At 44.3% G+C, this 15,361-nt stretch overlaps 1 protein-coding gene across 2 annotated transcripts; it reads left to right on the top strand.

The window, feature by feature from the left end:
* The first annotated feature begins 1,800 nt into the window (after positions 1-1,800).
* Positions 1,801-7,276, top strand: LOC138798650 (small proline-rich protein 2G-like). Of its 2 annotated transcripts, none has more exons than XR_011364123.1 (4): positions 1,801-1,956; positions 3,145-3,189; positions 3,297-3,350; positions 6,915-7,276. XR_011364123.1 is itself a non-coding variant. In XM_069979191.1 (4 exons), the coding sequence occupies exons 1-4, from the start codon at positions 1,884-1,886 to the stop codon at positions 6,959-6,961; spliced, it is 228 nt and encodes a 75-aa protein (XP_069835292.1). In that variant the 5' UTR covers positions 1,801-1,883; the 3' UTR covers positions 6,962-7,276. The 2 variants fall into 2 exon arrangements, 1 of the variants encoding a protein (XP_069835292.1); XM_069979191.1 differs by having other exon boundaries at positions 3,136-3,189.
* Positions 7,277-15,361: the final 8,085 nt, after the last annotated feature.

Here is a 15,361-nt window from a genome sequence, read left to right on the forward strand (position 1 = left end):
ATGAATGGAGGAAAAAAGGATTCCCCATTCATCCCCACTGGCTGTTTCGGTGTCGGAGGCAATAATAGTGTATGTGTCCGACACCAAAAACACCCTGGGGGCCATCTTTATAGGGGAATAGTATATGGGGTATGTAAATGTGTAGTGGTGTAGTGTAAAACTTTATTTTGTGTAGTGTGGTGTAATGTAGTGTTTTTTGAGTTTTTTTTTTTTTTAGAGTAGGAAAAAATATCCCTACGCCAAGAAAGGAGCTGCTGATAAATGGCGCACTTATGTGCAGCACTTATCAGCAGACAGTGGCGGTAGGATATAGGGGGGGAAAATGCCCCTACGCCAAAAAGGAGGAGTTGCTGATCAGCGGCGCACTTACGTGCGATGCTGATCAGCTCTCAGCGGCGTTAGGGCGCATAAAAAGAAAAAAAAATTGAAAAAAAAAGAACAAAACTTTTTAACCCAAATAGGGATGGTGCGAACAGAGTTCAGTTCGGTTTTGTACGAACCCGAACCCTCGGTAGTGATTCCCGCTGTCCAGCGGGAGGACCGCCTGGAAAACTGGGAAACAGCCACAACCATAGGCTGTATCCCAGTTTTCCAGGCGTTACTCCCGCTGGATCCGGAGCGGGCAGACGGCAGGAATCTGCTGCCGAGCGTTCGGGTTTATACGAACCCGAACCTCGGCAGGTTCGGACCATCCCTAAACCCAAAGCAACTGATCAGTGAATGTAATTCACTGATCGGCCGCTAGGGGGCAGTAGAGCGACGCTGCCGAAGACTTCTGAAGCCAGCCGAAGCCCGAAGAGCCGAACATTTCCTAAGATTTCCGAAGTTAGACAACGCTGGACCCCACCGAACCCGGAAGCGACGCGACGCGGACCACGGATCGCTGCTCCGGACGCCCAGATCAGGTGAGTATAGTGCACCTACACTATACACACCTGTTCTGCACCCCTCAGCTACCTAGCTGAGGGGTGCAGAACCCGGGGACACTGTTTTTTAACAGTTTGATCGCCGTGATGGGCCGGTCGGTACTGGCCGGCCTATCCCGGCGATTGTGGGGGTGGCATTGGCGCCATCTTTTCCCCGGACACTTAAGGCGATTGGTGCTGTCTCGGACAGCACCAATCGACATTGCTTTCCGGGTCACCGGTGACCCGGAAAGCTGCATTTAGTTGCTATATGCTGATCTGTATTGATCAGCATATAGCAGCGATCGTCGCCCCCCGTGCCGACAAGCAGGGATGGCCTGCTATACATTATAGCAGGCCATCTTCCCCGATCACTGTGTGTGAACACACAGCGATCAGGGAAACATCGGGCATAAATGTACGTCCATTTTTGTTAAAGCCCACCCTGCGGGGGCGTACATTTACGCCTGATGTCGTTAAGGGGTTAAAGGAATCCTATACTTCATTCTCTATACATATATACTTATTATGAAACAAAGGCTACAGTTATAACTCACCCATTTGTCAACCCAGGAAGAAAAAATAAAAACTGGGTGATAAATGTTTAGTCAAACAATATATTTGTCATTTATTGTTAGTTCCTCTTATAATTGCATGCTATTGTGTCTGTTTATGAAGATGCTTGGGATTGTTGCTAATGTATTTTTAACTCTGCTGGTGTGACAGACGGAAATAAGAGACCTCACCCTGCTTTTCAGGAAAAAATAAATAAAAAACATCTAATGCAAATATAACATTGCCCAATCCCCAGGGTCTCTGAGTAACAGAATAGGCTGGTAATGATATTTCCTTACTGGTTTATGTGACTCTCAAGCATATAAAAACCTCTGAGCTGGAAGATACCAAACATTAAGCCAGGAAAATCCTTTGTGTTCAGTTATCTCTTCTATCTGACATCTCAAGCTCTTCAGCAGAACAATGTCTGGAGTAAAAGGACAACAGAAGAAATGCCCAGAGCCTTGCCCACCACCCCAGAAGCACTGCCAGGATCGTAAGTGTCTATGTAGCCCTTTTTATAATTTAATTCTATAAATTTACTTGTAGATACTGTATCATGAATGTATGGAAAAGAAAATCAGAATTATAGATGCACTAATAAATCATGTAGGTTCTATTTTGGGGAAGACTTTGGCACCATATTACATTGTAAGGGTAGTTTAACACAATGGGGGACATGTATCATTCGGCGTACAGATGATTTTCAGCGGAAAGTGCCGATCTGCCCATTATTTTATTTGCAAATGGCCAATTTGCGAATAAAATATTCGCAAATCGTCACTTTCCGCCGAGTACGCCGGGGGGTGGCGGGGGGGGGGGGGGGAGGGTGTGTGAAGGGGGTGGAACGGAGGTCGCGGACTCAGAGTCTGTGTGATTCACCATCCGTTCCGCCAAAAGATACGCCAAAAACCTACTCCAGTCCTCAGCTGGCGTAGGTTTTCGGCCGTGCCCACCGGAGCGCATGGGATTTATGTAGAGGCAGTCCGCCTCTACATAAATTCCCGTAGCGCCGGAGATGCAGGGACATTTTTAAGTCCGGCGTAAAAAAACGACGGACTTAATAAATGTCCCCCAATGTCTTTTTTTGTGGCCGTTTCGCATCCGTTTTAGGATGGCCCTCATTTTGGCTCTAAAACGCTGCCAATTTATGCGAATTGCGGCCATCATTTTGGGCCAAAAAGACGTCCGTTATAAAAACTGGCTGCAAAACGGAAAGAAAAGATATTGTGTGAATATAGCCTATAAGTGAGAGTGGTGGCCTATATGTAGGAAAAAGTGGTGGCTATGGTCAAAAAGTTTAACAATGGGTTTGCATCATAGCTTAGAAAAGTGATATCGACCACATAATTGGCCCCTATGGGCAACACCCCTAAGCATTCTCTACTAGTAAAAACTCTACTAGTGAACTGGGCCAAAAAAAGCATTGATCAATATTAGTATTTGCTCATGGTGTATGGCAGGGATGGGGAACCTTCAGCCCTCCAGCTGTTGCAAAACAATAATTCCCATTATGCGTTGACAGCCAAAGTTTTACTTTGACTGTCTAGGCATGATAGGAATTGTGGTTTTGCAACAGCTGAAGGGCCGAAGGTTCCCCATCCCCGATTTATAGGGTAGTTTAACTAATATAAACGTGATTGCATTCTGTTACAAACAGACTAAATAAATGTAGTTTTTCTAGCTTGCAAACCAGCGTGTCCTGAGCCAAAATGTCCTCCTCCACAAGGTAAAAACATACGATGAATATTTATAGCAAAAGATTTGTATCATATCACTGTGAATAAAGCTATGTATACTTAAATTGTATAAACTTTTATTATGTACCTTTTGCAGTTTGTAAGCAAGAGCCTGTGTGTCCTGAGCAGAAATGTCCTCCTCCCCCTCAAGGTAAAGCATTGACTAAATGTGTCTTCTTAACATTTAACCCCTTCAGGACCGGACTAATTTTTGTTTTTGCGCTTCTGTTTTTTCCTACTCGTGTTTAAAAGGCCATAGCACTTGCATTTTTTCAGCTACAGACCCACAAGAACCCTTATTTTTTGTGCCACTAATTGTTCTTTGCAATGTTAGGCTTAACTTTTGCATAACGTACGCTGCAAAACTAGAGATGAGCGGACCGCCGGACTTTTGGTCCGAGGGCATCGGCACTCTCTCATTATGCCTGAGATCCTGGCTGCATAGTTGCGATCATGCGAATATGCAGCCAGGATATTCCAAGGAATTCACCGGGATCGCAGGCATAATGAGAGAGTGAGCTGCTTTCGGACCAAAAGTCCGAACAGTTTGCTCATCTCTATGTAAAACCAGAAAAAATATTAAATGTGTTATGAAATTGAAAAAAAAAAAAAAATGCTTTTTTTAAATTTGGGGAGTATTTGTATTTACACTGTTTGCCCTAGGGTAAAACTGACTTGTTATGCATATTCCTCAAGTTGTTACGAATTCAACGATATGTAAAAAGTGTAAATTTTATTTTATTTGATGGCTTTTAAAAAATTAAAACCTTTTTTAGTAAATTAATGTTCCTTTAAAATCGCTCTATTAGGCTATGTTCACACAACACAACAAAAATATTGAAAAGGTGGCTGGTTTAAAAAAAAAAAAAAAAAAAAGGCAGTCAGTTTTTGCCGTGATTTAACTGACTGCAATGGCAATGCATTGAAGTCAATTAGAAGATGGATGTCCATTGCACACAATGCATAGAATAATATTCTTTCTCCATTTTTACTATTAAATTCAATGGACTTTTTAATTAAGACACATACTAGAATAATGTACCAACACCAGTCATTGCACTAAAGGGAGGCCAGACTGCTAAATGGACGTCCGTTTTTTTAGACTCAAAATAACGGACATCATTTTTAGGGATGAGCAAACTTTTAAAAAGTTTGGTTCAATCCGGCGAACTTTCGTGAAGTTCGGTTCGTACGAACCGAACCTAAAACAAAACGGTGCTATAACAGCTGAATAATTGCAGCTACAATAATGGGAGTCTGATAGAGTATAGTTTCATTTAGTTGCAGTTGCTATTACAATGAAAAAAGTGGAAAAAATTTAAGTGCAAAAATATTGAAAAAAAATTAGCCGATTACACGGGACATAGGACACAAAGTTCCTTGGACCCAGTAGGGTGGAAAACAGACATTTTACAATGGAACCAGCAGCAGTAATAGTACTATAATTGGATTTAGTATGGTTGAGAACAGACAATTGACGAAGGAGGAGGAGGCAGCAGCACTTGATTGCACACAGGCCAGTATGGTTGAGAAGAGACTATTGGAGGAGGCGGCACCACTTGATTGCACCCAGGCCAGTATGGTTGAGAACATACTATTTGAGGAGGAAGAGGCAGTACCTGAATGCACCCAGGCCAGTATGGATGAGAACAAACAATTGACGGAGGAGGAGGATGTTCACCCTTGGAGTGGTGGCCTGGGAATCCTTGCTGATGATGTTGTTCAGCGCACTTTCCAGAACACGGACGAGTGGGATGATGTCGTTGATCCCATAGTCATGCCTGCTCACAAACAGAGTCACATCCTCAAAAGAGATCAACAATTGGCAGTAAATGTTCGAAGAAACCTGTGCACTATGAGGTTTATCACATGTGTCAGACAAGGTATATGACTCCCATCCCTGCTGCACTGCAGAGACAATGTTCCTCCCATTGTTGGCTACAACACTTCCCACCGTTTGTTGGCGTGGGGTCAGCCATTCATACATCTCCTCCTTGATGGCCTGGAGGAGCTCCTGCCCACTGTGGCTCCGTTCACCCAGGCTCACCAAATGGAGGACAGCCTGAGAGTGTCGGGCCTGATATCATTGGTAAGACATCGGGGCAGGTTGGACTGCAGTCAAAGCGGCGAATGGTTGCAAGCTGGTGGAGGCAGAACTTGTGCAGAACTGGCCCCCTAAAGCACCGTGGAGGTGACCGTGGCAAGAATGGGCCAACTTTCTAATGGTCTTCTGGGAGGATGTTGACCCAATGGGCAGTAACAAACATGTGTTGCCCTTGCCCATAATTAAAGGGCCAGACATCAGCACTCGGGTGCATGGTCTTGGATTCAAGAATCCCAATGAGTTGCCAACATTTTCCTACACAAATGTGCAGTGATGGGACAGCTGATGGGCCTTTTTTTTTAGCTGGGACAGTGATGAGACTTTTTTTGACTGTTTTTTTTTTTTTTTTACTTTTTTTGTTGCGGCTGAACGGGGTTCTCCTATTTTATTTTTTGAAGCTTTAATAAGGTAGATCAACTTTAACACTGAAGTTGCTTTCATGTGTCTTGGTTGATACTCACAGACAGCTATCACATTACATTTTTGATTAGGCAGCACCCAGGTATATCTGAGGAGACAAACTTAAGGTCTCACCCTTACACACATCTTGATATTCACAGAAAACCAGGATACAAGGGATTATAGGAGTAATAATCCCTTGTATCCTGGTCTATTCTGTGATTTTATTTGTTATTGTTATTTTAACCTGATTAGTTTCGAACTTTCTCAAAGTTAGGTTCGGTGACAAAACATACTCTTTACAAAGTTTGTAACAAATCTGGTTCGTTACAGTTCGGTTCGCTCATCCCTAGTCATTTTAAACTGAGCTGAGAAAACATTGTGTGAACATAGCATTACCACGCTTATAGCGCTTTTATCCTTTGGTCTATGGGTCTGTCTGATGTGTCATTTTTTGCGCCACAATCTGTACTTTCTATCCGTACCTTGATTGCACATATGCAACTTTTTGATTGCTTTTTATTAACATTTTTCAGGATTTGACGCAACCAAAAATGCACAATTTTGCACTTTGGAATTTTTTGGGCTTACACCATTTACCGTGAGAGATCAGGATTGAAATAAATTAATAGTTTAGGTGATTACGCACACGGTGATATGAAACATTTTTATTTATTTTATTTATAAAATGGGGAAAAACTTTTATTAGGGGAGGGGATTATTTATTAATAATAAAACATTTTTTTTTAAACATATACTAGAAGCCCCCCTGGGGGACTTCTAGTATAACTACACTGATCTCTCACTGAGATGTATGCAGTATAAGTCTACTGCATAGATCCATGAAATAGGCATTCTATTGCTTTCGGCTTCTGCAGCGCATTACGGTGCAGACCCCGGCCGGTATAAGATGCGGTGATCGCTCCTCCACGACCACGTTGTGGGGGGGGCGAAATCCCCCCCACTAGACCACCAGGGAAGGGAAGGGCAGCATTTTAAATGCAGCTGTCAACCGTGTCGGTTCAGAGCGGGGTTACTGCGTGATTTGGTCCCATTTGGCTTGCAGTAATTCTATTGTTGTATACCATGCATTTTTCACCTGCAGGAATTTCCAACATGAATTTGATGGGAATGGGAAAAAAATTGTAACCCACCCTGTTTATATCTAAAATAATGCAATGATCTGACAATTTTTTTTTCTATCCTTTGCAGTACAATGCAAGCCTGCTCCGCAGTGCCAGCAACACCACAGCAAGTAACTTGAGAAGAATTAAAGACATAATAGTTTCAAGACAAATCTAATATGAGCCTTTCTGAATGTATAATAGTCTACTAAATAGAAACCACCTAATTATATGAATGCTACGATGCAACAAAATATAACCTAATATGTATAATTTAATAAAATATGAAATTGTTAAAATGGTTAACCGATTCCACAAAAATCACAATGTCTCTTGGTTATGAATGAATATTTACAAAGTGAGAACTTGTATACAGAAATGGCAAATAACGTTTACTGTAGATAAATGTAAGGTTGCAGCAACAAAATAAACAATATACAAAATATACAATTGCTAAATTAAATCCCTGTGCTAAATAGTAAAATTGCTACTGAAAAGGACTTTGGCATACTGATATTGCATTATATTTGGTAAAATGAAAGCTGTAGTCACAAAGTACATTCAACCCTGCAAAAACAAGCCCGTATTTGACTTCGTAGATGGAAAAAATATAAAATTATGGCATTGAGTTACTAAATTTGGCCTTTAGTTCATACAGCAAGCACTGTGTGATTTGGCCTGTAACTACTAAGCGCTTTCCCATGATGCCTGGAACACATCCAATCAGCAGGGGTCTTGAACTAGCCCACCCCCTGTGTGACGTTGGTATTTATTAAAGAGGAGCGGTCAGAGAGAGAGAGGGGAAGCATACTGTTAGCGGTGCACAGAGCTCGTTATTGACAAAAAGCTGCTGCTGCTGCTGTTGTGTACTACAGACTACTGAGAAGATATTGTAGGAAAGGAAAGGAAAGATTAGGAAAGCGGAGAGGTGAAACATCTAGTGATTGAGAGAAAAAATATAGAGAGGGCGAAAGATAGATTAGGCATAGGACAGCAGAGGGTGCACGGAACAAAAACGTGCTGTACAGATATACAAGTCCTATACTTCTGATAGTGTGTATATCACATCCGTCTTATCCTGAGAGACAATAATACCTGGTGCAGGTGTATAGCAGAATATCTTAAAAAAAGGGCTATATATATATATATATATATATATATATAGACAATTTCTATACTTGAACCCTTCTGATAGTGTGTATATCACATCCGTCTTATCCTGAGAGACAAAAATATCTGGTGCAGGTGTATAGCAGAATATCTTTAAAAAAGGGCTATATAGATATACATATATATAGACAAAGTCCTATATATTACAGAAAATACTGTTCTCATCTACCAATTGTAGCAATCTGAATTTGAATATAAAGTCATGGCACAGTTGCAGCAGGAAACCTCACAAAGCGTTTCAGGCAGAGGGCAGGGCAGAGAGTCTGGCTCAAGGGGCAGAAAAGGGAAGTAGCGCAGGAAGAGGGTCCAGTGGCAAGCTTGAGCTTCCTTTGTCACACCAGGGTCGTGTCCACACGTCTAATTCCACAGTCCTGGAGTGGCTGGCTCACACTTCGACGTCCACAAGGATGAATAGTGAAACAGCCAGCAAGGTATCTGTGGGTACCTCGGACACGACCCTGACTTGGCACGGGCACGTAGCAATTCCCCCACGTCCTCCATGTGACATCCTCCGCAACATCCCGCTAACTTTTGACCTGCCGCCTGCAAGGGAACTGTTGGCGTCTATGAGCAGCCAACTGCTCTTTGATGATGATGAGCACATGGGGGAAGAGACAGGGGACAATCAAGTGCAGGGCATAGCTGTGTCGGAGGCGATATCAGAGCAGTAGGCTCATAGACGTGTGGCAGTTTTTTAAAAAGTGCCCGGAGGATACCTATGTGGTCATCTGTCGCCTGTGCGACAGGCGCATTAAAAGAGGCAAAAGTTGCCATCCTGGCACCAGCGCCGCGGTCAACAGCAGCAGGAAGCAGGAGTAGTCAGGGGGGCCTTTCACAGAGTCAGACCTCCTCTGTGGAAGGGAGTGTGGCTTCACTCCCTTCTTCGGCTGGTGGCCCCTGTGTTGCTAGCAGTAGGCAGCCTGGCATCATCGAGTCCCTATACTGGAGGCAGACATATGCACCCAGCAATCCCGCAGCAGTCAAGCTGAACGCCCACCTGGCCAAGTTGCTGGTGCTCCAAGCTCTGTCGTTTAAAGTTGTCGACTCAGCACCTTTCCGTGAACTGATGTCGTGTGCGGAGCCATGATGGACACTACTTTTCCAACACAGCTATCCCGGACATGTATAGCTATGTTCACGAAAAGGTTGCTGACTTGTTGAGCCATTTAGTGAGCAGACATGTACATTTAGGCTATGTCCACACAACGTACAACTACGGCTGTAGTTCTCGCCGCAGAACTACGGCCGTAGTTTTGCGGGGTGAAACAATGCCTATTGATGAATGGGATCCCGGACAGAGCGTACACACATCTTATACTCTCCGGCCGGGAGCCCATGAGGGGCCACAAAAAACTGACATATCAGTTTTCTGTGGCCGGAATTCAATGAATTCTGGCCACAGAAAGACCTGTCAGTTCACACAGTGAAGCGAGCGGCTCCGGCCGCTCGCTTCACTGTGTGCTATGGGGAGCTCTGATGCGGGCGCACGCTGATGCACCCGCATCAGAGTTCTGTGGCCGGACGGATCATCCGTCTGGCACTTAAGTACCAGCCGGGATGATCCGGGCAGAGACCGGCCGTTCCGTGACCCGGCCGGGGTCACGAAACGGCCGGTCCCTAACATTGTGTGAACATAGCCTTAAAGGGAACCAATCACACCGAATATGCCCCTAATGTTAAGGAAACGTACTGGTACATCACCCTGCACGCTTCCCAAACATTCCCCTGTACCCTCCATCCCCTCCTTGGTTATGCTGCAATCTTACATTTTTGAAGTCCCGGTAATATGGTAATAAGGTGTAAGTAGTCACGGTGGGCGTATGTAGTCATGGTGTGGGCGGCTGTAGTCATGGTCCTGGGCGGCTGTGAACGCTTTAATCATGCCCAGAGGGGCATGATTGAAGGAGCTGGCTCTGCCAACATCACCCGAGGGACTGAGTTCACGGCGACGGCGCTGCGACATCTTTAGCACGCCGCGCAAGCGCAGAACATCAGCGTCTTCCCCTGCTGTACTGCGCATGCGTGGCGTGCTAAAGACCTACGTGGAGCGCAATCCATAGGTGACGTCAGCAGAGCCAGCTCCTTCAATCACACCCCTCTGGGCGTGATTACAGCGTTCACAGCCGCCCAGGACCATGACTACAGCCGCCCACACCATGACTACATACGCCCACCGTGACTACCTACACCTTATCACCATACAGCGTGGGACTTCAAAAATGTAAGATTGGCGGCATAACCAAGGACGGGACGGAGGGTACAGGGGCATGTTTGGGAAGCCATTCAAGTCGCTCTGACCACATCCTCCTCGACCTGCAGCGGAGGAATGGTCTTTCCAACCATCGTCTCATTTGCGATGTAGCCACGCAGTGGAACTCCACCCTCCACATGCTGAACCGGCTGGATGAGCAGAGGAAGGCCTTGACTGATTTGCTCTTGATGTAGGCGGACACGGCGACTCCCCTGTATAACCTGGAGCTCGGCCAGTGGCAGCTCATGCGTAACACCTGCCTCTTGCTACGACCCTTTGAGGCCACCTTTCTGGTCAGTGGGCAAGACACAGGACTGAGCGCCATCATACCCATGCTTCATGTACTGGAGCTAATGCGACTCAGTGGTGAGGGGGAAGAGTTCTTGCCACTGTCGCAGCCGGGGTCGCTGGAGGAAGGCTTGGCGGAAGAGGAGGGAGAGGAAGTTGAGGAGGAGGAGGACCTGAACGCACAGGAACTCTTAGGGGAGCGGGTGGAGGAGAAGGAGATGAGCCTTCCTGCCAGACCAGAGGGGGGCCAGAGGAGGATATGCAGGGCTATGAGGAGGATGAGGAGGATGGAGGCAGTAGCCATTGGCAGTATGCTGTGGAGACGGAGACGGGGACTTCTTCCCACTCCCTTGTGGAAATGGCTAAGCGCAAGTTGATATGCTTTCGGGCTGACCCACGCTTGCAAAGGATTCGTCAACGGGACGAGTTCTGGCTGGCCACACTACTGGACCCACTGTATCGCAACAAGCTGTGTGAATTCATTCACCCTTCCCAAGGTGAGGAAAAAATGAATTATTATAGAGAGGAGCTGGGTGCACAGTTAGTGGCAGCCTTTGGAACACAGCGCTCTCATTCACGCCATTCCCAGCAGGGCCACACCAGCAGCGCTGCCTCATCCACATCCTCCTCTAGCAGCTTGGGTGGCATGAGCAGCGGCACCAGTCTGAGCCTGATGTCCATGGTGCATGCTTTCATGCAGCCACAAGCCGGGGCAGCAGGAGCACCCGCACAGCAGCAGGACATGGCGGCACACCTCAAGCAGCAAGTCCAGGTGTTTTTGCACTCTACGTTGCCACCTAACGTGCCGGAACCCCTCGACTGCTGAGTGGGAAAATTAGATGTCTGGCCACAACTCGCTAAATTTGCTTTGGACATACTCTCCTGTCCGTCCAGAAGTGTGTCATCCGAGCAAGTTTTCAGCGCAGTAGGTCATATTGTCAGTCCCAGGAGAACCAGATTGTCCTGTGATAGTGTGGAGCATCTGACTTTCATCAAAATGAACGCCACATGGATAGATAGGACTTTGTGACACCTGCTCCTGATACCACAGAGTAGGATTTGGTCCTGTTGTCACCAAGATGTAGGACCTTTTCTGCATCTATTATGGCCTGTATGTGAACTAGACCTTACTGGTCATTTCACCATTCCTGCTGCCCTGCTACCTTTCGCCTGTCCATGGACCTCATTATTCTGCTTCTGCTGCTCATGTCACCCCATTACAACTGCTACTCCTGCCCTGGCCTCCATCTTGGCTACTGCTGGGCCTTCACATGCCTCCATATTGGCTACCGCTGGGCCTTCACTGGCATCCATATTGGCTACTGCTGGGCCTTAACTGGCATCCATGTTGACTACTGCTGTGCCGTCCCTTGCCTGGATGTTGACTACTGCTGCTCCTGTACTGGCCTCCGTGTTGGCTACTGCTGTGCCTTAATTGGCTTCCATGTTGACTACTGCTGTGACTTAACTTCCATCCATGTTGACTACTGCTGCTCCTGCTTGGCCTCCATGTTGGCTACTGCTGCTCCTGCCTGGCCTCCATGTTTACTACTGCTGCTCCTGTACTGGCCTCAAATGACTATTGCTGGACCTCCACTGGCCTCCAATGACTACTGCTGCTCCTTCTCTGCATTTGTGACCTTTTTCCTGCATAGACCCTGTAATGGTGAATTTCCTGCATAGACCCTGTAATGGTGAATATTGAAGTCTAAAAGAAAAAAAATGTCTTTGAGATATCGAAAAAGATAACGATGTTACTGACATGCAGAGCCCTAAATTCAACCAAATACACTACCCCCGTATCATATAGATGCTTTAAACTATGAAATCCGAAATTCGGTCGAACCAAACTTTCTGAAAAAATCCAAAAGCCCGGTCGGACCGAACTTTTGAAAAGTTTGCTCATCTCTAGCCTGGAAAAAAATACTTTTTCTCAGAGTGCTTCTTTATTGTTTCATGATAATTTCAAAATAATGTTCTCTTCCTAAACCCCTTCAGGTAAGCCATACAGCTATATGTTAAATTAATATTAAAATAATGTGCCAATATATGTTAAACAACGGCCATTATTTTGAGTATCAGATAAAGGTCATTTAAATTTTATGTGTTAACATTAATGCATATATGTGTATATCTATTTTTTCTATTGTTGTGTCGGTATCAGCCGCTGCCAGGGGTCACTGGCCCAGAAGCAAACGTTCTTTTTTCTATTGTGCTACAATTTTAAAAGCTGTCTGTTGTACAGTGGTTTATGCTTGAGAAAGGCCAAAACGCGTTGCAATAAAACAGACTGTTTGATGTCCGCATAACCTAATATAAGACAATAAAGAAGGCGGAGGGAAAATAAAGAAGGCAGAGGGACTTTTTAGTTGCCAATAGCCAGATTTTACATCCCCTTTGATATTTTACCATATTACTCCCATACTAGGCAGTCTCTATATATAGATCAGCTGTCAGTTGTTACTATTAAAACATAATCTCTAGTAATAGAGACTATAGTTATAACTTAGCCAATTGTCACATCCAAAACAGGTTAAGAAATGTTTAGTGAGACAAGTTTGTCATTTATTGCTACAGTAGTTCCCTATATAATTACATGCTGTTTTATCCCTTTATGGAGATGCTTGGGATATTTACTCATAATTATATAAAATTTTTAACCCTGCAGGTATGACTGATGGAAATAAGAGAGACCTCACCCTTTTTTTCAGGAAAATAATAATCACCAAATGCAAATATAAAACTGCCCAATGCCCAGGAGAGGGCTGCCTTAACAGCATAATTTACCCCTGTGCAAAGCTGTGAACTGCTCCCCCCCCCGACACTCCCCCCAACCTTGCGACCCCTTCCTCCTTCCCAGCCACATCCGAGGCCATCCTACTCCTTCCCCTGGACTGCCCCTAACCACTACAATCACTTACAATTAAAAATATGAAATATATTTATGCACATCTGTATATATGTATACTGTACATATGTTGCCCCTCTGCAGCTATGTATGAGCCATGTTGTTGCCTCTCTGTATATAGGAGCCATAATGTGATATATACAGTATATATATATATATATATATATATATATATATATATATATGTGTATATATATATATATATATATATATATATATATATATTAACCCCTTAAGGACAGAGCCAATTTCGATTTTTGTGTTTTCGGTTTTTCCTCCTTGTGCTTAAAAGGCCATAGCACTTGCATTTTTCCACCTAGAGACCCACATGAGCCCTTATTTTTTGCGTCACTAATTGTACTTTGCAATGACAGGCTGAATTTTTGCATAAAGTACACTGCGAAACCAGAAAAAAATTCAAAGTGTGGTGAAATTGAAAAAAAAAACGCATTTTGTTTATTTGGGGGAAATGTGTTTTTACGCCATTCGCCCTGGGGTAAAACTGACTTGTTATATACGTTCCTCAAGTCGTTACGATTAAAACGATATATAACATGTATAACTTATATTGTATCTGATGGCCTGTAAAAAATGTAAACCATTGTCAACAAATATACGTCACTTAAAACCGCTCCATTCCCAGGCTTATAGCGCTTTTATCCTTTGGTCTATGGGGCTGTGTCAGTTGTCTTATTTTGCGCCATGATATGTTCTTTCTATCTGTACCTTGATTGCGCATATACGACTTTTTGATCGCTTTTTATTACAATTTTTCTGGATTTGATGCGACCAAAAATGCACAATTTTGTACTTTTGGATTTTTTGCGCTGACGCCATTTACCGTGCGAGATCAGGAATGTGATTAATTAATAGTTTGGGCGATTACGCATGCGGCGATAGCAAACATGTTTATTTATTTATTTATTTACTTTTATTTATAACCTGGGAAAAGGGGGGTGATTCAGACTTTTATTAGGGGAGGGCGCTTTTTACTAATAATGACACTTTTTTTTTTACTTTTACACTTATACTAGAAGCCCCCCTGGGGGACTTCTAGTATAAGTGCTTTGATCTCTCATTGAGATCTCTGCAGCATAGATATGCTGCAGAGATCCATGAGATCGGCACTCGTTTGCTTTCGGCTGCTGCAGCCGGAAGTAAACGATTGCCGAGCCGGGGACGGCGCCATCTTGGAGCGGTCCCCGGCCCGCTTCAGTTACAGAGATCGCTCCTCCGGGATAACATCCCGGAGGAGCGATCTCCCCACTAGACACCAGGGATGACGCTACGTTTGGTAATCGGATGCAGCTGTCATGTTTGACAGCTGCATCTGATTACTGTATTAGCGGGCACGGCGATCGGACCGTGCCCGCTAATACCAGCGTTCCCGGGCTACAAGTGGCACCTGGGACCGTCGCGGTTCAGAGCGGGGTCGCCGCTCGGCCCCGCTCTGAACTCCCTTACCAACATCAGGGCGTAAATTTACGCCCGATGTCGTTAAGGGGTTAAAAAAACACTGATCAGTCAGGTACTTTGGAAATATTTCTTATTCCTTATTATAACATATAATCACTTAATTTAAAGGAATTATAATATAGCTTTTATTTGTCTCATTAAAAATTCAAACCAAAAAAAGCTAAAGAAAAAGAAATCAATAAACAGTAATTTTTCTTCACGACCATCATCACTTAGTCCAAAATCACAGTTAATTTTTTGTGTAACTCATATTGCATATGTAGTATTGCACCGTTCCTATTGCACATATGGTATTGCACACTTTCTATTGCATAGATGTTATTGCACTGTTTTATATTGCAGTTATGATTGCACCCAGTCTCTATTGCACTTCGTTTATTGCACACTTTGTAACTTTTGTTTTTTATCAATATTGCACATCAATCTGGTATAGCAACAGTCT

The sequence above is a fragment of the Dendropsophus ebraccatus genome, chromosome 8 (genome assembly GCF_027789765.1).
Source record: "Dendropsophus ebraccatus isolate aDenEbr1 chromosome 8, aDenEbr1.pat, whole genome shotgun sequence".
In the NCBI taxonomy this organism is placed as follows: domain Eukaryota; kingdom Metazoa; phylum Chordata; class Amphibia; order Anura; family Hylidae; genus Dendropsophus; species Dendropsophus ebraccatus.

Bases quoted from the DNA above. Each gene is read 5' to 3' on its own strand.
- LOC138798650 (XM_069979191.1), top strand. From the start codon at position 1,884: ATGTCTGGAGTAAAAGGACAACAGAAGAAATGCCCAGAGCCTTGCCCA. The intron at 1,957-3,135 runs GTAAGTGTCTAT...AAATAAATGTAG, and splicing joins CCAGAAGCACTGCCAGGATC to TTTTTCTAGCTTGCAAACCA. The intron at 3,190-3,296 runs GTAAAAACATAC...TACCTTTTGCAG, and splicing joins AAAATGTCCTCCTCCACAAG to TTTGTAAGCAAGAGCCTGTG.